The following is a 20109-nucleotide window of genomic DNA, read 5'->3' on the forward strand; positions in this document are numbered from 1 at the left end:
TTGTGACGTGACTTGAGTCAGATCCCGCCGCCTTCACACTAGGTGATTCCCCATAATCCTCCCACGAAGTCTACGCATAGATACGTACGAGTAATTAGTAGGCCACTAACGTTAATATCTCGACAGGACGCAGGAGATGAGAGAACAATGTCGGAGGTAATTCCAGGCCAATATCTAAGCTTGAGTTTGAGACTGTCTATTGTAGGAGTCTGTCATTTACTGGAGACGAGCCATCCCCTTCGGCCCACAATAGTACAGGAAGTGACTCCATGGTGGGCTCTATAATACCAACGAATCCTTCAAAGGAAACTCTCGTGCCGGGAGATGTACCCTGGTCTTTGCCCGGGGTAGTACTGGCGGCTTGTTCGTCGTCTTTTCTGCAGTCGCTCGTGTTCCCTTCCAGAAAGGCTTTTGCCATGAGTATGTCTTCCTTGTGAGTGAGGAAGTAAGCTGATAATTGCTGGACGTCTGCAACTGTAACGTATCACCATCTGCTCTACTGACAAGCAAAGGCTTTGGCCGCTTATGAGGAAGATTCTCCTTAGCTCCAGGCTCGTCAAGCTCGTCATCGCTGAAGCGTGTTTCAAGAGCCGCGAACTCGTTGAGCTCGTCGATGCTGAAGGCTATCTTGCTAAGGGGGACCTCAGAGGCTGGATCCGCTGCGATAGTGTGACCCTCAAAGGGCGACAGTCCAATCTTCTGAGTCTTTGGTTCATCAAGAACGAGGATCTTGGAGACGTCTTCAAAGACCGACTAGCGTAGACGCTTAAAGCCTTCATTGAGAGGAATGACTCCACGGGTGTTGGTTAGGTTATCATTCAGGTGATCGGGAGGAGATGCTGTAGCCATGTTGAGGCCGGACGCTGTTGTACACAATATGAAGTAGACTTTGCGAGCATACTTCGGTGGTACGGGTGCTTGGCTTTGACGAGGACCCACTCAGCTGCAAAGCGCTAAATCCCGATTAGGATGCTAATCGGAGACGCCAAGCATATGCTACCCTACCCAAATTTCTAACTGTGTTCGTCCACGATGCGCCAACCAACAAAGTAACGCCAGAAGAGTCAGAAACGCCGCTTCGTCGACGCTAGAAGCCAAACCGCCTCATCATCAAGGAAGTATGACGGAGCCTTGGTAGCATGGGTTCACCTGTTCTTTGCCATAGTTCCGAGGTCGGACCTATTTTCTTCGTCACAGTAGCGCAGTGGCCACCGCTTTCTCACATTAATGCCCCGAAATGGAAAGAACGCTGCTCTTGATAGTGGAATTGGTTTGGAAAGATGGCCAAGCCGATGCGGACATCTAACACTACAAGCGGTTGCTTATTTAAAGTGACAGTCTCCGCTCAAGTTTCCAAGGCTTGCATCCAGCGTCCGTCTCGTCGACTTACTCCGTATTGTATTATGAATTCCCGCGATGGTTATACATGGACGCCTACGTCTGGCCTGAAAGCTGGCGTTCCCTCCCTTGGCGTTATAACACCCTCCACGAACATTTCCAGCACTGAAAACCTTTACGATGTCATTGTCGTTGGCGCTGGCTACTGCGGCCTCACTGCCGCGCGCAATGCTGCAATCGAAGGACTGAATGTGCTGCTACTCGAAGGTCGAGATCGCATTGGCGGCCGATCGTGGTCATCGAACATCGAAGGTTATCCATTCGAAATGGGAGGCACATGGGTGCATTGGGGCCAGTCGAACACTTGGAGGGAGGTCGTAAGATATCGGATGATGAATGACGTGGAGAAATCGTTTGACTTCTCACATGGTGTTGATCACTACGAATTGAACGTCGGGTCTGAAGGCTCTACTATGAGCCATGATAAGGAGGTATGTTCCCGATTGCTGAGTTACAAAGTGGTTCACCTACTAACTTAGCCAAGGATGAGCTTCTTACCTCAGCGCTAAACAAGTTCACTAACATCGATGGAGCTTATGGAAGGAATGTAATGCCTCTACCATACGATACATTTCACGTTCCCACCGCAACCCAACTCGACGATCTCTCCGCTCAAGACCGCATTGATGGAATCGCGCCATCACTATCCCCACATGAGCGCGCAGCCATCGAATCTTTTATCCTATTATGTAGTGGAGCCACTCTTGCGACTACGAGTTTTCTGGAATTCATGCATTGGTGGGCTATATGCGGCTATACCTACGCAGGCTGCATGGACATGCTGATCACCTGGAAGTTCAAAGACGGACAATCAAGCTTCGCAATCAAATTCTTCGAGGAAGCGCTCGTGACGAAGCGTCTCGCGTACGCTTTTAGAAGCCCAGTCAAGCACATTAAGGACACAGGCCGTAGAGTTGAAGTCACGACACGCGATGGCCGCCAGTACCACGCAGCGCGGCTGATCTCAGCCATTCCTTTGAACGTCTTAGGCGACGTGACTTTCGATCCGACCCTTAGTACTGGAAAAAGGGAAGCCATTGCGACAGGTCATGTGAATCAAACCGTCAAGGTCCATGCAGAGGTTTCGAACAAAGATCTCCGCTCTTGGACAGGCGTTACATATCCGCACAACGAGCTCATGTATGCCATTGGGGACGGCACAACACCCGCAGACAACACACATATCGTCTGCTTTGGCGGTAGCAACAAACACATCAACCCGGAGGACGACATCGACGCAACTAAGCGTGCAGTCACAAACATGTTTGTGCAACAAAAAGACGAGCCTAAGATTGAGAGATTAGTCTTCCACAACTGGTCGAAAGACGAGTTCGCAAAAGGCGCGTGGTTCTTTTCATCACCTGGGTTCCTTGCAAAACACCTGGATCATATGCGTCAGAGGCATGGGAATGTGCTGTTTGCTAACTCGGATTGGGCACTTGGCTGGAGGAGCTTCATCGACGGTGCAATTGAAGAAGGTACAAGGGTTGCTTTCGAAGTCCGGAGAGAGTTGACGGAGCTTCGCAAGGCGAAGACTAGTCTATAATACAGCGACACCATTATCGTGATCAACACAAAATATGAACAAACCCACAAACACAGTTCCACAGAGTGTATCCGTTGTGATTATTTATCTCAGAAGGTACATCGTTGCGATATCGGTGTTCGGGCTGTGTTTTGATAGGCGGCAGGCGCAAGTGTAAGCTCAACCACTGAGGATGGCCAACGAGCGCAGTTCCTGTCATTTCGCGCCCATGGTGTGTGTTGGCAGGCACCCATCTTGCGGCCACGCTCAGCTGCGCGTACTTGTTTCATTGCGCCTCAATGACAGAGGTACCCACCAGCCGAGACGAGTACACTTCTCCCTCGGACTGTCTGATGAGGGTAAAGCAGGACGACGCGAGACTGCGAGGCAGAGTCAGCTTCTGTAAATGAGTGATACGACGCAGCCAGCGATGAGATCGACTCGTAGAGTTTGTATAGCCTCTAGGACCTGCGCCTTGCAAGCCTTACCTTACACCATAGCGTTCAACCACAAAAAGCGTGCGAGGGCATTAGAGGCCGAGGCCGCAGGTGGCAGGTGGCAGGTCGCTAGTTACGCTCTCTCGATACTGTGTATCTCTCCTCTCGAATTCGGAAGCATCGATCTCAAATACCTGCACCTCCTCTTTGCGGTACTTCCGTACTGAGTATCTTGTGCTCTAGCTGTGTATTGAATGGTCACAAGTGACGATGCTGCGTGCGATGAGCTTTCCATTGAGCTCGGGAGTGATGGGCGGCGCAAGCGCCAACTAGCAAGCGCCAACCTCGGTTCGCGCTTTCGCGCAGTCGCACCTGGTTTTCTTTCCTCTTCTACCTGACGCGTCTTCACTAAGCCGCACGCGTTGCAGACATGTCAAACCTGTAAGCATAGTAGAACTTCCGTGAATACTCGTGCACTTAGGCCAGTGTTGATGAAATCCTGCGACGGCTGTGGGCCTACGTTGTGGCCGATCTGCGAAGTTGCCAAACCAATTGATCCGAGAAATAGGCAAAAAGATGCCCGCAGCAGCAACTACGCAGAGAGACCGGGGCTGTTTCCAGTGCTCGCGCCGTAGGATTGTCTGCGATAAGACCGAGCCATCATGCCTCAAATGTGCGAAGAAGAGCATTGAGTGCTCTGGGCTCGGCAGGATTCGATTTGCTGAAGGAGTGGCTAGAAGAGGTCGGCTCAAGGGTTGCAAGGTCCCCAGCGCTGGAGGAGATGATGGGTGCCAGAGGTCATCAATTACTACCGGGTTACAAGCAGTGCTAGTCTGGCCAGGCGAAGAAAGAGCTAAGCAGAGGAAACGCGATGCGATTGAAAGCACCAATGCGAAAGAACCAACAAGATCAATGTCCGATGCACACCAAGAACCAGCACACGACGGAATTCCAAGATCACTGTCTTTAGAGCCCGCCAGGAACGATGAGGAAGACAACACTGGCGTGGAAGACATCCGCCGGAGTTACGATTTAGTTGTGACTGCGCGTCCCCATCACTACAATGTTGTTCCTTGGATCGCACCCATAGCGCCAACATTACGGATGCTCTTCTCGTATTGTATGTTCATGTGCTATTTTGGCTATAGTCCCAGATGTCGTCGACTAACTTCAACATAGTCTCCGATGTCGTCGCCCCAGTCATGGTCGCACTTGACGACGATACGAATGGCTACCGATCTCTAGTCCTTCCAATGGCAGTCGAAGATGATGTTCTGGGTCAGGCGGTGAGTGTTGTCGCCGCGCAACATCTCAGTCGTCAGCGACCCGAACTCCGAAAAGCAGCTGAGGCGAGACATGCCGCCATTATCTCGCGCTTGCGCAGCGACTCTTTGCAGCAGTCTGCGGATAAGGTTTTTAACAAGTCCACGTGGGCTACTCTGATCGTACTTCTGGTTGGTGAGACGGTGACCGGGAGTGAGGATTATGGCTTCCTCATCCAGATGCTGCTCAGCTTGTCCGTGAACAATCCTGGCCGAGACGCCGATCCCGTCTTATCAAAATTCTTACAAGCGCAGACTTACATGTATGGAATCCAGGAGACTACAAAAACGTTATCGCTTCTGACACACAACAGGTTTGAGCTGCTTGGCGTACCCTTGCTCGGTGAGGAGGCGGGTTTGCTCACGACAATGAAAGCTTCCGAGTCTTTGATGTGGTGGCTATCATATCCGCATCTCCCAGAGGACAGCGAAGATCGACGCCTTGCGGATCTGATACGGCAATGTTTCGTTTCCGCATGTGACATTTACATGCGATGCGCAGCCAACGTCGATACAATCCCAAGCTTCCATGACACGATACAAGCACACATGATCCAGCAGCTCATCGGTGTGATGTCACAAATCCTCCCTGACGCGCGTGGCGCTCACGCGCTTGTCTGGGTGTGCTTTGTTGCTGGAGCAGCTTCGACTGATCGGAGTCAAAGGGACTTTTTCGTGCACCGCATGGAATCAATCTACGCACGTACGCAGTTTCGAAATATTCCTACTGCAATACAGGGCCTGCAAAATGTATGGGCGCGTGGGTACGGGAAACGGTGGACCGTCTGTCTTCCTCAGTTGTCGAATGTGCTAGTCATGTAAGGCATATGCCTAAGAATCTATGTTCTTACATGCAACAAGTTCTTACTACGACGACGAACACACTACTACATCTGCTGTAGGCTATCATGCCTACCTGGATAGCTCCAGAGCGCAGCGACCTGGACAGTATCTATGGTCGAAACAAAATTGTCGACGACAGCTACACGCGTGGGGAGCCAGCATGAGAACAAATGTGCGCTACGATCCGACAATCAGGTTGCCGGTTCACAACCCTCGCGCTACAAAGGGATGTCACATTCGCGCGACCACTTCTACATGCCAGAACAAAGGACTTTTACCCGTCAAGGCTAAAAGCCACTTACAGGTCGCGTCATGCGTACCTTAAACCGACATTGTTAGGTCTAGGGTCTAATATATCAACTTCTCGGATCGCTTGTCGTTTGTATACTCATGTCTATCCGTGGACTCCCACTACGACTCGTTTCCTCCCAGATCCATCGTACAGATCAGCAGCGGCAAGATAGTGATACTGCGAAAGGCTCAACCCGAGCTAATAGCGATGTAAGCCCCGCACTCTAAGTGTGACATATCGAAGTCTTTTCTAGCGACTAACAACTCTCAGCGGCGCAATGAACCAATCCAACTCCTCTCTTCTCAACCTTCCCGGTGAGCTTAGGAACTGGATCTATAGATCTCGATCAGGTAGTAACAGCATCAAGGCTGCATTGTAATTGGTCGAGTTGAACACAGAATGCAAGACACACGTCGGATGCTACTGCACTCTTCCATTGCTCTGATGGATTACAACATACTCTTCTGAATCGTCTCGTTAGAACCGCAATGCAATGAATTATAGATTACTACTATACATACGCACTAGCTGCACCTTTCGCTCAACATAGTGGACACTTTAACCCCGTCCTCCCCATCATCTTCCCTACGTCCCCACTGCCCTCCTGCGCGCCGCTCTCCTTCTCCAAACACGTCCGATGCCACAAATGCCTACAAGCAAACAGCACAAGGCTCTCCCCCCTCTCTCCCTCTTCCTCCCCATCATCCAGTACATCCGCCTGACTAGGTCTCTTCCCCTTCCCCTTCGCACTCCCCTCTCCCTCATCACCCACCGCCTCATCCCTCATCTTCTTCCTCCCCTCCTCCCTCTTCTCCCAAGCCCCCCACACACCTGGCCCCGCACCCGGACCCCACGCCCTCTTCTTACAGCCCTCGCATACCTGGCCTCTGGGTCTCCACCCGCGCTTCCGCAGCTCGGTGATCTCGTCGACGTGTTCGAAAGATTCTTTGTCGAGGAAACGGTTGGCGAGACTGAGGATGGTTTCTTCGAAGGTGTAGGCGGCGAAGATTTCGGAGAGGACAGTGCGGAGGTCGGAGAGGGAGGGCGAGTAGGTGTGTGTTGCGCGGGTGAGGAAACAGCGGAGGATGCGAAGGAAAGATGGGTTGGATCGCGCGCGGGATTGGGTGGGGCGGAGTGGTGGTCGGGTTGTTGGGTCTGTTGTGGGGTGGGATTGGGTGGTCTTTCGTGCGGGTGGGATGGTGGTGGATGTGAGGAGGGCGGAGAAGGTTAGCTGTATCGAGGAGCGGAGAGTAGACACGATGCGAGCAGTATCGACTGTATCAGCTGGGTCAACGCCTGTTGATGTGATGGAAGCATCGTGGTCGGCAACGGCGCTTGATGTGTCCCTAATGAGTCGTACAGACGTGTCGACGAGCTCAAGCCATAACAGTTCGTCCGATGCGAGATCTGCTTCACGAACTTCTCCGTATGCTGACTTCCGTCTATCGATGCTTGACTCCGGTCTCGGCTCTTTAGATCGCGTCTGTCCTTGACATAACCAGATGCCAACCTTGATGTACTTCTGGATGTCTTCGAGAAGATCGTGGACTGCTTCCTCGGTGTTGGCCACATCTGGCGTCTCCGATGCGGCTCCAATGAGGCCTATCAAGGCCGTTTGAAGTGTACCAAGATGCTTCACTAGTCGATCCATGGCACCTTGGACGAGGCCGTCGCGAGCCATCAAGATGACAGCACCGTCAATGACACCGCTCTTCTCCAGCGCAGGCAGAACAGGATCTAATCGGAGGTCGCTGGACTTCAACGAGCCGACAAAATCTGCGACATGCGCGCTATTGTAAGTGCACATGAGCTGCACGTAGTTCTCGATGAATCCAGAAGGTAGATTCTCATCGATGAAAGTGACAGTGCCTGTCGCGGCCTGCTCTGGTTCGATCAAAGCCTGTAGATAGCGGTATTGGGCATCGGCCCCGGCTTCGATAGCGTCTAGAGCAGGCCTCAGTAGGTCGGGCGCATATTGCTTCAGTGTCACCGCAGTTTGCGACGCGTCGATCGCAGCCAAGTCGGCAGCGCGACTGACGATGACCGCCTTGACCTCGTTCAGCTGCTTCTTGATGACACCTTTGCTTGGCCGAAAGATGTCAGCAATACATCCAAAGACTGCTTCGTCGTCCTCTTCATCGTCAAGGTACGTTTCGAGCAGCTTCGCGTATTGTTGTGCGCCCCGATACACCGACTTAAGCACGCGATGAAAGCCAGCCTTTTCAAACAGCGGCACAAGACTCTGTGGACTAGGCGGGTGGTAGATCGAGAGCAGATACTCGACTGAAAGCTGACAGTCTTCCTTAATCGTATCTGTAGGGTAGTTGCATAGACCAATGAGTACCTGATGCAGCGACGTTCCCGGAAGCATGATGTGTTGCGGGTATTTCGGCAGATTGCGCGCGACGAACATGTAGAAGTAGATGATATCTTCCGGGTCGAAGTTGTCGGTGTTCATTATCCCGAAAAGGTAGTTGATGATGGACTGGCGAGTGGGAGTGAGGGCCGAACCTTGCTGCGTGCCATTAAGCTGGACTCCATTTGGTGCATCTTGCTCGCCATTCAGGAAGCTATCCTCAAAAGCCTCGTTCAGCATGCTCATGAAACTTGAAGCGTCAAAGTCTAAGACAAGCTGTAGATATGGAAACGGAGGCTCCGGGCTGCCATCAGATTGTGTCAAGATGACATCGCCCGAGTCTGGTGGCCACTGCAGATTCTTTCCCGAGAACAGGAATCGATACATGTCCTTCTTGGCGCTGTACGCCTGCGCATCCTCCATAAACGCGCCGCCAGGATACACACGTCCGGTGAAAGTATACGCTAGATATGGGAAGATCTTCTTCGCGGCAGTCAGATAGATGTTCTCCGTCTCATCCACGTCAAAGTCCACAAGCTTTATGAGTTCGAGGATGTTGGTGAGTGGCGTGATGTAGTCGCCAATAGCTCTTGTCCACACATAGATCAGCGCGTCGTACAATACGTATTGTTGACAGAGCATAGTGACTTGGTTCAGGTCCATCGTATCGGTGCTGAGCCGGCAGATCATCTCTTCGAGCTGCGTGGAGCGATTGGCTGAGGCGTAGAACGTTATGAGGTCCTTCAAGACGTTCGGTGGTACTGCGGTGATCTCATCGTCTTGTATGTATGGCTCGAGGGTCTCGAAGAATGCCTTCTCAGCCGACGCTTCTTCGTAGGTATCGTAAACGTCCTCGAACAAGAAGTCGTGTTCCTCCATGCACAGCAAACCTGTGAAGACTACTTCAGCAAGCTCCTTCGCTCGACGGTCCTGCGCATCGCCATCGACGTCATCCTGTCGCGAGAAGGAATACTTGAGTGATGCCGTTATCATCTCGAGAAGCTTTGGCTGCACAAGCGCATGGCGTGCGTTGTCATCGTCGGGCAGCCCGACTGTGAGCTTGTCCGCATCCCCGAGGTAGTACGAAGTCGCGAGACCGATGGCGGCAATGTAGTCGCCATCTTCCATCAAGGCCAACAGGCGGTCAGCCCAGTTTGAAAGAGTGCCGATGGAGCAGTCGTTGAAACCCAGGAGGAACAGCCGACCTTTGTACGCCCGGAAGCTCATGTAAAAAGCATCTGCCACAACACCGTGTAGTGACGCATCTTCTTCATTAAGCTGCTCAACGACTGGCTTGAGTTGTCGTGAGAAAAGATCCGAGTGGTAGATGTGCTTTTGCAGCAAATCGAATGAGTCTGTCACGCGTAAGGTGTTGTCTTCCAAGATCATGAGGCGCTGACTGATCGTAAGCACACTGAGAACTGATCTACTAAGCCACTGAACAGCAACAATAGCTTCTTCCGCCTTCCAGCGACTCCGGGGTCTGAAGCGAAGCTCAACGGGCTTTTCTCTTTCCGACGGGGGTGGCAGAATGGAGTCGACTTCCAGTATAGTCAGGACATTGGACCAGCAGTACACGAGCTTGGTCTTGGAGATTGCATTGTCGGCCCCATTGGACGAGCTCTTTAGCTTGACGGCTGGGAACCAGGCCAAACACCCGCTTAGCGCGCTGTGCGCTGCCACATCCTTTGGCCGGGGCGCTTTGTGCTGTGTCTGTGCAACTGGAGTAGTCGATACGATGACCAACAAGTACGGCGTTAGCAATGCAGTCAAGCCCATGTTGTCAGTTGGCTGCTCCACGTTTCCTAGCGGCAAAGGTGCGAATGCCAGCACAGAACTCGGTTTCCGAGGTTTCTCCAGCGACTTTGCCGACAATGGATATCTCCCCAAGATCCGAGTGGTCCTGACCGTCCGCGCAATAGCCCCTAGCCCACGGGTCGCAAGATGAGAGAAGGCCATGCCCGCATCATCTGCAGAAACGAGCGCTGTGCGCCGGGTGCCGAGGAAACCCAAGTGCAGGATCGCTACGCCCGAGACATGGCCATCTGATTTGTTGTCCTCCACAGACGCCCTTTCCAGAGGAGGGATATGCAAGAATGGCTTTGCCGGCTTCGCCAACTCCCAAGTGAAGATGTGACCCGTCGCATGTCCCCCTGCAATAGCCGAGTGATCTGCAGCGATGGCCAGCGAAGTGATGGCACCGCATTCGACAGCCTTGGTACCCGGTCCAATGATGGACTTGAGGACTTGCTGGTAGTCGAAGATGAGGATGAAGCCCTTGGACGTTCCTATCGCCAATGAGACGGTCACATGTAGGCATGTGGGCCGGCCGAAGTTGCGCTTGCCAATCTCAGAGAAGACTTGCCCAGTGATCTTCTTCAACCTCGTCCATCGCACGACCTCCCACGGCGCCTGAGGTGTCTCGGACCCGTCATCGGATAATTGTTGGAAGACGAGGTTGCTCGATACGGAGGATTGTCGTGAGTGCGGCGACAGGAAGGCGGGTGACTGACCGCGCGGTGTTGGTCCAGGGGATGGAGATAGGCGGGAGGAGAAGCGGCGTTCGAATGGCTGCAGCGATGTCGGTCGGTGAGGCCGAAGCGAATTGTGCGACACGGGTACGCTGCTTGTGGGCGAGGATATACCGGAACCCTGTCTTGGTCAGAGGATTCCCATGCTGTGCTGAAGACTGCGTACCTGAACCGAAGGGGTGTCGTCGGGTATATCCGTCGAGGCAGGGCTGTCTGCCACCTCTATAGTCGGTCGAATAGACAGCACTGATGCTGAATCATGTGTCTCTTCATGGGGGCTTCTCCTCCGCGTCCTGGCAAAGGTCAGGCCCTCAATGCCGTTGTCTACCGACTGAACATCTTCACCATCCTCTTCGTCCAGGCTTCTCAGCTCGGCCGCGCTGCCGTCCGAACCATCCTCTTGTGCATCAAAAGCTCCCACAGCGCCTTCCCTGGCGTCTATCTCGTCTCCATGGTCGTTGTGAGCACTGGAGTGGCTCTCTTCCGAATCTGAGCTCATCAGGCTCGTTCTGCGCAGGGCATTGCTTCAGGCGCACATCTGGTAGCAGTCGGCGATTGCACGATGTTTGGTATCTTGCTCTTGAGGTTGCCTTGGTTCGTGGGTGTAATCGACTCGGCGCGGGGGTTTCGGTGGTCCGCAGTACGGGCTGGTGCTGCCTACGCGAAAGGGAGTTAGGCGTGCGTCCGGGCGGGTAGCGCGGCAACCGAGGGCGTATGCGGCGGGTGTGAAGGTCAGTCGAGAGGGTGAAAGGCGCCCACGAGGGTTGGCATGGGTTGGCAAGGATGGCGCGTCTACAGAGCTCATGGCGCAGTTCGCAGATCGCCGCATGTGCCGCGCCGTTGGTGAAGGTCCAAGCTCCTGCAGAACGTCACTCGACGCGCAGCCAGGAACACTTTCCATTCACACCTCACAACCCACGATGCCTTCAATAGGGCCCACGATGCCGCCGCACCTTTCTAAGCGCAGTCGCGACGACGAAGATGATCGCGCATCGAGTCCGGAATCCGGCGACAAGCGCAGACGAGTCGTCGGCCCAGCACCTCCACCTTCCGCATCCTCACCTCGACGCACAGCTGGCCCTTCACTACCACCAGACGCAACATCACGATCCAGCAGCGTGGACAGCGACGTCGGCCCTGCACCTCCACCAGCCTCGAAGCCAGCGCGCGTAGTTGGGCCAGCTCCACCACCGGCGCCTCTGGACGAGCGGCCGCCCAACCCACCAGACAGCGATTCCGACAGTAGCGATGATGACTTTGGGCCCGCGCCGCCACCAGCTGGAGGTGCATCCTCAGGCTTCGACAACGCCATGGGCAAATCGGCATTCGACACGGAACCGCAATTCACCGACGCTCCGAAGAAGGCACAGCGCGACGAATGGATGACACTGCCGCCGACGCAAGACGACCTTGCCGCCCGAATGGACCCCACAAAGATGCGCGCACGCAAGTTCAATACAGGCAAGGGTGCAGGAGGGACAGGAGGCATGAGCAGCGCATGGACCGAGACACCAGAGCAGAAGCTCAAGCGTTTACAAGACGAGGCCTTAGGCATAACCGCGCCCACCAACTCTGCGCCCGCCACATCGGAATCCAAGCGCAGTAAAGAAGAGGAGAAGAGAGCTCGCAAGATGCGCGAGAAGATCGATGCGACACGCGGCAAGAGTCTTGTCGAGCAACATCAAGACAAGGGCACGGGCAAGGAGAAGGAGGACGATCCTAGCAAGCGCGCCTTCGACTACGAGAAGGACATGGCTGTGAGCGGCTCGCTCAATCACAAGCAGAAGCGGGAAATGCTCAGCAAGTCGAAAGGTTTCAGCGATCGCTTCTCGAGCGGCAACTTCCTGTAGCCGCCATACATAGACCTATGAACAGCACGATTCGATCTACTCTGTCTGCGACTTTGCTGGCCTTCAAATCGCCCGACTGTCCTCAACCATGTCTTTGCTGGGACCGACACACTCTCCGTGAAGTACGATGAGCAAGGCGCAGCGACGACTCACGCCGCATTCAAGTCGGATCGGGCACTGTATGGCTTCCGCTCCGGTCAAAGGCGTAGTGTAACGGGAGCTTTTTCTATGCGCAGAATGTACCACCACACACCGATTGGGCGATTGTCTCCAGGCGCTACCAGAATCGCGGCGTCCAATCTCTGATTGGCTCGATATACGCGGACGACGGAACTCGCCGCGGGCCTGATGCAACCGCAGCGCGCCTTGACTCACATCACGCCTTCCGCTTCTAACGGCACGCTATGATATACCGAAACATGCTACATGCGGAATAGATTCGTAATAGTGCAGATGAATCATCGTGACCCAGAGTAAGTGTGGCTCTGCGTGTCAAAAGCTTCCACGCTGACTATGAACCGGTGTACCATAGCCACATGTATATATTGAGCTACCTTCGAATGCGTAAGTTATAGGATTTCATCAACATCATGGCTCACAAGACTCCACAATTCGAGAAGCTCGTACTAGAGAAGATCAACGAGTTCCACGTGCCTGGTCTGTCGCTCGCGGTTATACAAGGCGATGACATCTACTCTGAGGTAATTAAGTTCTTACACAAAACCTACTGCGCATCACTCACACCCCTTAGGCGTATGGCTATTCGGAACTGCCCGGCACCCAAACGACTACAGACACCCTGTTCGACCTCGCAAGCACCTCCAAGTGTACCACTGCGGCGGCCGTGGCTGTTCTCGTAGACGACGAAAAGTACCCCGAAGTGCAATGGACAACACCCGTGTCAAAGATTCTGCCCGACGACTTCGTTCTTCACGATCCATACCTCATGGAGCAAGTCACCATTGAAGACATCCTAAGTCACCGGAGTGGCATCGCAACTCACGACGAGTCCTACCTCAGCGCACGAGCGAAGCATCCAGACAATGCGAAGTCCTTGACGCGCAATCTGCGCAACCTCGAATTTGTAAAACCCCTTCGCACCGAGCACATCTATTGCAACATCATGTTCAGTGTCGCTGTGCACCTCATCGAAACTGTGACCGGCATGTCTTACACCGACTTTATCCGGATAAAGCTCTGGAAACCACTCGGCATGACCAATACATTTCACGACGTGCCGGACATCAAAGCCAACAGCGACGCGGATGGACGCGCAAGGCCACACTACTGGAACAGCGAATCTGAGTCTTACGTCGCACTGCCTCACTACCCTCCAGCCCCAGAAGGTCACGGCGCAGGCTGCATCTTCAGCAGCGCAGGTGACTACGCGAAATACATCCGCGCACTCATCAAACGCAACCCGATCCTGTCCGAAGACAGCCACAAAGCGCTAGCCACACCCCGTAGCTTCGATCTCCTCGGCGACGAGAAATGGGCTATACCCTACAAGAGCGACGAGCTCTACACCCTCGGCCTATCTCGCACGAGCTATCGCGGACACACGGTCATCGGCCACTACGGTTCGGTGCCAGGTTTCAAAGCAATGGTTTGCTTCGTCCCCAAGATCGACTGGGGCCTCGTCGTCTTCGGGAACTCAGATACCGCGATGTACGTCAACGACATCCTAAAGTTCACGTTACTTGACGATGCTCTTGGCGTACGCGACGAAGATCGCGTCGATTGGGGCGCGTTCTTCAAGAACTTCCAGGCCATGGACGATGCCGAAGAGGCGGAGAAGCCGGAGTGGACAAAGGTGGAGAACGCGCAACCGCTTGACGTTCCCCTTGACGCGATATTCGGCAGCTACCATAACGTTGGGTACAAGAGCCTCGTAATCGAGATGAAGGAGAGCAAGCTTGTTGCGGATTGCACCGATCGATGCTTTCCGTACATGCTCGAGTTTGCGCATCTCAGCGGTAACATGTTCGCGGTAGAGATGCACGGTGTGTGGGAGGGTAAGCTGTATAGTACCATTCGAGGCGAGATTCGAATAGAGGCCGGGAAGGTTGTCGCGGTCGGTGTGGGCCTCGAGAGCGACGTGAAGGGCGGTCTTATCTGGTTTGATCGTGTAACGTACCCCATGGGCGACATGGTCACACGGGCGACCTGATCACTCTGCCATGGCCCTACCAAAACCACGATTACATACCACTGTACAGCGCCGAACAGCACCGTAATCAAGAACTGCAAGAGACTATTCTAATCAGAATCTACCGCTGCATCCTGCTTGCATGTTCGAAAGTTGTGTTGTGAAGACTACACACTATTATCATGTTGCTGACTTTCACGTTCTCCAGGGCTCGCCAGAGCGCAACTTAACTACCCCTCATCAGGCGACCCGTATCTCGCAACCTGTTGGATATCATCCGTAAAAGGCTAAATCTCACTCTGTTAGCCTTGAATCTCACGTCAGACATGCCGTATGTGCTCAATCCACACCCTCTGTGCTCTCGTACTTCACTGCGGCTTCAGAACGACTCACAACTGCTATGGCGAACAACCGTGCTATCGCACTCAAGACGCAGATTGGCAACGCAACACACGGCCAGCAGCAGTTGCGACCGATATTCACATCCTTGAACGGGGATAACTCATGGCTTCTTTCTTTTCCACGTCCAACAGAAGAGCGGACTACCAGTGGGAAAGCATTCTATCACATCGTACACGACCCGTGGTTCAACGGTCCTGTCAACCTATGGACGTTATGGCTAGCAAGTATCAGCCTATCGTCTCCACCTGCTGTCAATAACGGCAGCGATGTAGAAGGCGTTGTGCGCGACGTCGAAGCTGCAGCTGCAGACGCTGGGATCCTTCCTACCACAACACCTGGCACTCGAGATGCTTCACCGATTGATGCGATCTTCATACGATTTCACTACGACGATCATCTACACAAGCCGACATTGCTGACTTTCGCGTCAAGCATACCAGTGTTTGCGACACCGGAAGCGAGCGTGATCATTCGCGACTGGAACCACTTTGATAACATCATCACCACCAGAGACCTGGAGCCGGGTATCTTTGACGGCGACTGGACATCGCTGCATCCAGGTAGCCCGTTACCCACCTGGCTAACGGTCTTCCGAGCCCGCGGCCACCATGAGCTCAACTTCGCTAGCGCAATCATTTACACGCCTTCACCAGAAGTGCACGAAGCGGTATTATACTCCCCGCACGGGATGCGCACCTCTCAGGAGTCTCTGCAGACCCTTTTGCATAGGTCAATGCCAGACTTCAATGTGCTTGCCCTCCTTCACGGGCTCAAAGAGAGCTGGTCGTTCAGCTGGCCGTTCAGCTGGCAGACCACGTTTGGGGTTGGAACGGGGTTAGAGTTACAAAGGCAGACGGATTCAAAGTACTGGATTATTACACACAACTCACCGCTAAGGTATCGAGGGCTGTTGTGGGTAATCGTGACGGATATCTTCCGAACGTTAGAATGGGCGCTAGACAAAGAAAGAACACTAAATTCAGAAGAGAAGAAAGTAAATGTCGTCAACGTAGAGAACGGAGGATTCTTCTTACTTAAGTAAATTGCATAACCATAATCTTATCTAGATCTTCTATTGATACCATATCATTCCGTCTAAAAGAAGACTTCTAATCCTAGTGAATTAAGCTAGTTCTACTTCAGGGTTCGGGTATCCGTCACATTGGTGGTCTTAGCTTAGGAGATTTAAACAACTTGTCCATGCTAGCGGATAGCTGCAGTTGCAAGTAGTTGGCATAAACATCAGCAATGCCTGCGCATCGGTTCATAGTTGCAGGTCAGGTAAGTAGCTCTTCGGACTCATTATCCAGATCTCGCTCGTACCCTCCGCCTCTTCTTCATCTGATGCGGCGGCATGTGAACTGTCCACCATATCTCATCCAGCCCGTCGTCGTCATGGCCCGGCTCCTCAGCCCGTCCACTACCAACATCAATCGCCTCTCCTCCGTCCCCTTGCCTCTCTTCTTCCGTCGTCGTGACATGCTCCTCAGCCACTGTCGCGCCCCGAACGAACCTCATCATCTGGCCCAGCGACGTCATCTGCTCCGCGACGACCCACCAGAGCTCGTCCACCAGCACCTCGGCGGCGGCTTTGAAAACGGGCTTGAACCAGCTCCTTTCCCAGCTGCCAACCTTAGTTTGCTCTTCTTCTTCTTCTTCGTCGTTGTCCTCCTCGACGATCCCCTGCTCCGTCTCCGCGGCCGCGACCAGCAGGAACGGGACGTCACCGGATCGCCAACGCGGCTTCCTCTCGTGCGCCTCCTCCGCTTCCGCCAGCGACGTCCGCAGCACCGAGGCCACGGCGGCGGGTGATGCGCAGAGGAAGACGGGTAGATCGAGACCCGACGGAAGGACGCCAGACTCGCGCATGGTGCGATAACTGGCGCGCGCCTTCTCAACCCAGTCTCTTCTTGTCCCTGCCTCTCCCTTGGCGTCTTCGTCGTCGTCGTCCACCTCGACCCAGCGGATCTCAAACGAGCGTCGCGCCTCGGCGATCTCGTCGGCAGGCTGCCCTTCCTCCTCCAACGCCTTCTGGATCGGGATCTCCGCCATGTCCCGTGCGCGTGTGTGGAATCTGGCCACGTCCGACTCCGGTATGGCGGCGACGGCACTGGAAGTACAGAACGCGACGAAGCCCCATGCCCCGCCGACGTCGCCGCCCGTCCGTTTGCGCCAAGTCTTGAGCCAGTTGGGGGGAGGTGGCGAAGGCCGTTGCTGCTGCTGCTGCTTCTGCGCAAACGACGGTGACGACGCGGTGGCGGCAGAAGAGGACTTTTTCTCGAGCTTCATGCGACGCAGCTGTTCCTGCCACACGACGCGAGCCATCTCCATAGCGCCGTCCTCGCCGAGCACTTCGCGGAAGCCGGCCTGCATCTTGGTGCGCTCCTCGTCCGACAGCGCGGCGTTGTCCGCGGGCGTGGCGTGGGCATACCGCTGGAAGTTCCAGCCGAGCGGCCAGTAGGTGCTAGCGGTGTCGGTATAGAAGGTGAATGAGCTAGACGGTTTCGACATAGCTCTAGGTTAGAGGCAGAGTAGATTGGTTAAGTAGTGAGTTAGTAGAGTACACGAAGGTAAGATTAAGTGAGGTATAGATGTAAGAGGCTACGCCGTATCAAGCAGACTGCTCTAGTCACATGACGTACGACTTAGCGCCGACTAAAGCAATAAGGCACAAGACACAAGGTCTACAAGAGGCGAGTCGTACGCGTAGAAAAACCCTTTCTTCTCTTATCTTTCTTCTTCTGTATTTAGGACAAATGGATACTCGTTAGCAGGCCTCTTTCCGCCCGTAACAATAGCTACAAAACTCTAAGAACTCTAGGATCAAGCGCTGTTACGAACCTAAGAACAGAAACCCTTAACTATATATAAAGGATAGTAGCAGAAAGAGACCCTAGACAACCTAGACAAAGAGCAGACCTTTGTCTACTAATAGATAACGCTACTCTGCAGTAGTTACGTAGTTCTATAAGGCTAGTAGAAATTCTTTATAGAATAAGTTACGTGTTTCTTATAATATATTATAATTTACTATAGTATACTACGCATAAATTAATGTATAATAACATAGAACTTATAGAATACTATAACTCTTATTAGGTGTATAGCTTAGATACTACACCTCTATAGTTTAGTGTATTTAACTTTATACAAGACTCTAGTATTTAATCTAAGAATTATGCTTCTTTCTTAACCTCTTATAATATTATATTATCCTACTAAACGTACTATTACACCTCTGTACTATTACATTAATCCACTAATTGTGCTAGTACACTAACCCTGTCTAACGCATTCACTCGTTCCCGAGAACTAACTCTTAGGTTATCTTAGCACAACCTTCACAGTATCTTAAGCTTAGTCTTAATACATCCGCGCCTTTCGCACATGCTCTGTTCCTCCAATCCACACCCTCGCAATGTCTAGTGTTGCTGAGATGTTCTGTAACGGATTGCTGCCTGGTTTAAGCAACAGTAAATCTGCACGATATCCCTCTTCGATAGATCCTCGCCCTGTCAAGTTATGCATGATACCGGGCATCACCGTCGCTGCCCTGAGTACATCCACTCGACTCATACCCGCCTCTGTTAGGTATTCCAGCTCTTTGTGTAGAGTGACCCCAACTAAATCGCCTTTGAGGAAACCTTCGGCTTGGTCGTTTGCGTCGGTTCCGGCGAGCAGCGTAACCCCCGCACGCAAGAGCCGTTGTACGCTGATGACTCCGGCTTTGTATGTCAAGGGTATACATGGAGAAACAATTGATTCGATTGTCTTGTTCTGCGTTGTGATCTTCCCGATGTTCAGTGTCGGAGTGACGTATTGCCCCTGTCGTTTGATGCGTTGGACCATGTGCTTCGAGATCGGAATATCAAACGGCACATGTTGGATACCATCGGTCTTCGAGCGTATGGCTACCTCATATGAGGCATAGTCTTGGCAATGCGTCATGGCGACCTTACCCAAAGCATGTGTTGCCTTGACAAGCGCATCATGAGTAGCCTGGTTGAAGCCATCGCTTTCTGCAATCAGCTTTATATAATCTGATCCATTCCTGAAGACATTGGCTACAAATTCAGGAGCTTGAGACGGGGATTGCACAAAGCCTGTGGCGCCGAACACCTTTGCATGCGTACTGTTGGGTGCGACAGCACCTTCGCCGGCAGTGAAAAACGATGTCAGTCCGATTTGTTCCCGGAGCGCTGCGCATAACGTATAGTTACTGCAACCCATGTTCATGACACTCGTGATACCGTAACTTGCCAGAACCTCGAGGCTGTCCAATCGGGTCAGGTGAACATGGCTGTCGATCAATCCTGGGAGTAAAAACCCTCCTTCCCCATCGATTGTGTGCTGTGCGTGGCGGGTGTCGAAGGTTATGCGGTCCCCGTCGATGCCCACAGTAGTGGGTTCACTGAAGGCCCACCCGTTGAAGATCCGAACATTGCTGAGAATTGTCTTGCTTTGGTGTAGCACCGGCATGCTCTGCCTTCGGGCGCGAAGTCGTCTCAGCTGCGTCTCGACGTAGGATGCGTCTGTTTCGCGTCGTGCATGGTGACTGGAGAGACAACCATTGACCAACGTATGTAGTGAAGCTGTGAGTAACAAGAAGGAAGTCAAATGCATGATGAGATAAAGAACTAGAATGCCCAAGCTGTTGAAACTACCACGGGTATGCGAGCTTCGGTCTGAGTCTTATAACTGCTATCTAGGTATGGTACCCACATGGTTATGAACACCTCATTCGTGAGAGAGTGCGAAATACCAAGGATTCTGTCATGTTCTTGCTGCGGTATCTTGCACTAGTGTGATGCATGGATGTACGTACGAAGCAGCCAATCAGATCATGCGAAAAAAATCTTCCCATTCCTCATCTGGAACATTAAAGTTAGGCGAGGTTCACCCATGCTCTTACCGCAAAGCCCTATCGCCGTCTTACGCAATCACAATACTTGCTGCGGCCATGCGGTTACGTAGGAAGCAGACATGTACCTACGAAGTAGCTAA

At 53.0% G+C, this 20109-nt stretch overlaps 9 protein-coding genes across 9 annotated transcripts; 6 read left to right on the top strand and 3 right to left on the bottom strand.

Moving 5' to 3' along the window:
- Window positions 1-26: 26 nt before the first annotated feature.
- Window positions 27-762, top strand: BKA58DRAFT_466876 (uncharacterized protein; the record flags this gene model as incomplete). The annotated part of the gene is made up of 2 exons (XM_046175041.1): window positions 27-433; window positions 513-762. The coding sequence occupies exons 1-2, from the start codon at window positions 270-272 to the stop codon at window positions 760-762; spliced, it is 414 nt and encodes a 137-aa protein (XP_046030137.1). The 5' UTR covers window positions 27-269.
- A 641-nt stretch (window positions 763-1403) lies between these two features.
- On the top strand, window positions 1404-2944 carry BKA58DRAFT_307937 (uncharacterized protein; the record flags this gene model as incomplete). Its single annotated transcript, XM_046167182.1, has 2 exons — window positions 1404-1829; window positions 1883-2944. 2 exons carry the CDS (start codon window positions 1404-1406, stop codon window positions 2942-2944), a joined length of 1488 nt encoding a protein of 495 aa, XP_046030138.1.
- Window positions 2945-3763: 819 nt separating this feature from the next.
- Window positions 3764-5600, top strand: BKA58DRAFT_113267 (uncharacterized protein). Its single transcript, XM_046163968.1, has 3 exons — window positions 3764-4480; window positions 4540-4945; window positions 4997-5600. The coding sequence occupies exons 1-3, from the start codon at window positions 3937-3939 to the stop codon at window positions 5502-5504; spliced, it is 1458 nt and encodes a 485-aa protein (XP_046030139.1). The 5' UTR covers window positions 3764-3936; the 3' UTR covers window positions 5505-5600.
- Window positions 5601-6358: 758 nt separating this feature from the next.
- On the bottom strand, window positions 6359-11478 carry BKA58DRAFT_466879 (Golgi CORVET complex core vacuolar protein 8-domain-containing protein; the record flags this gene model as incomplete). The annotated part of the gene is made up of 2 exons (XM_046175042.1): window positions 10871-11478; window positions 6359-10825 (listed from the first exon to the last, which is right to left on the bottom strand). Exons 1-2 carry the CDS (start codon window positions 11201-11203, stop codon window positions 6359-6361), a joined length of 4800 nt encoding a protein of 1599 aa, XP_046030140.1. The 5' UTR covers window positions 11204-11478.
- A 113-nt stretch (window positions 11479-11591) lies between these two features.
- Window positions 11592-12934, top strand: BKA58DRAFT_113287 (uncharacterized protein). The gene has a single exon (XM_046163969.1). It carries the CDS (start codon window positions 11625-11627, stop codon window positions 12552-12554), a length of 930 nt encoding a protein of 309 aa, XP_046030141.1. The 5' UTR covers window positions 11592-11624; the 3' UTR covers window positions 12555-12934.
- A 210-nt stretch (window positions 12935-13144) lies between these two features.
- On the top strand, window positions 13145-14724 carry BKA58DRAFT_310108 (beta-lactamase/transpeptidase-like protein; the record flags this gene model as incomplete). The annotated part of the gene is made up of 2 exons (XM_046167279.1): window positions 13145-13255; window positions 13306-14724. The coding sequence occupies 2 exons, from the start codon at window positions 13145-13147 to the stop codon at window positions 14722-14724; spliced, it is 1530 nt and encodes a 509-aa protein (XP_046030142.1).
- A 338-nt stretch (window positions 14725-15062) lies between these two features.
- Window positions 15063-16173, top strand: BKA58DRAFT_379034 (uncharacterized protein). Its single transcript, XM_046169776.1, has one exon. The coding sequence runs from the start codon at window positions 15104-15106 to the stop codon at window positions 16145-16147; it is 1044 nt and encodes a 347-aa protein (XP_046030143.1). The 5' UTR covers window positions 15063-15103; the 3' UTR covers window positions 16148-16173.
- BKA58DRAFT_379035 (uncharacterized protein) lies at window positions 16174-17823 on the bottom strand. Its single transcript, XM_046169777.1, has one exon. The coding sequence runs from the start codon at window positions 17614-17616 to the stop codon at window positions 16408-16410; it is 1209 nt and encodes a 402-aa protein (XP_046030144.1). The 5' UTR covers window positions 17617-17823; the 3' UTR covers window positions 16174-16407.
- A 475-nt stretch (window positions 17824-18298) lies between these two features.
- On the bottom strand, window positions 18299-19758 carry BKA58DRAFT_379036 (uncharacterized protein). The gene has a single exon (XM_046169778.1). The coding sequence runs from the start codon at window positions 19726-19728 to the stop codon at window positions 18469-18471; it is 1260 nt and encodes a 419-aa protein (XP_046030145.1). The 5' UTR covers window positions 19729-19758; the 3' UTR covers window positions 18299-18468.
- Window positions 19759-20109: the final 351 nt, after the last annotated feature.

This window comes from Alternaria rosae (assembly GCF_020736505.1).
Source record: "Alternaria rosae strain MPI-PUGE-AT-0040 chromosome Unknown BKA58scaffold_2, whole genome shotgun sequence".
Taxonomy (NCBI): domain Eukaryota; kingdom Fungi; phylum Ascomycota; class Dothideomycetes; order Pleosporales; family Pleosporaceae; genus Alternaria; species Alternaria rosae.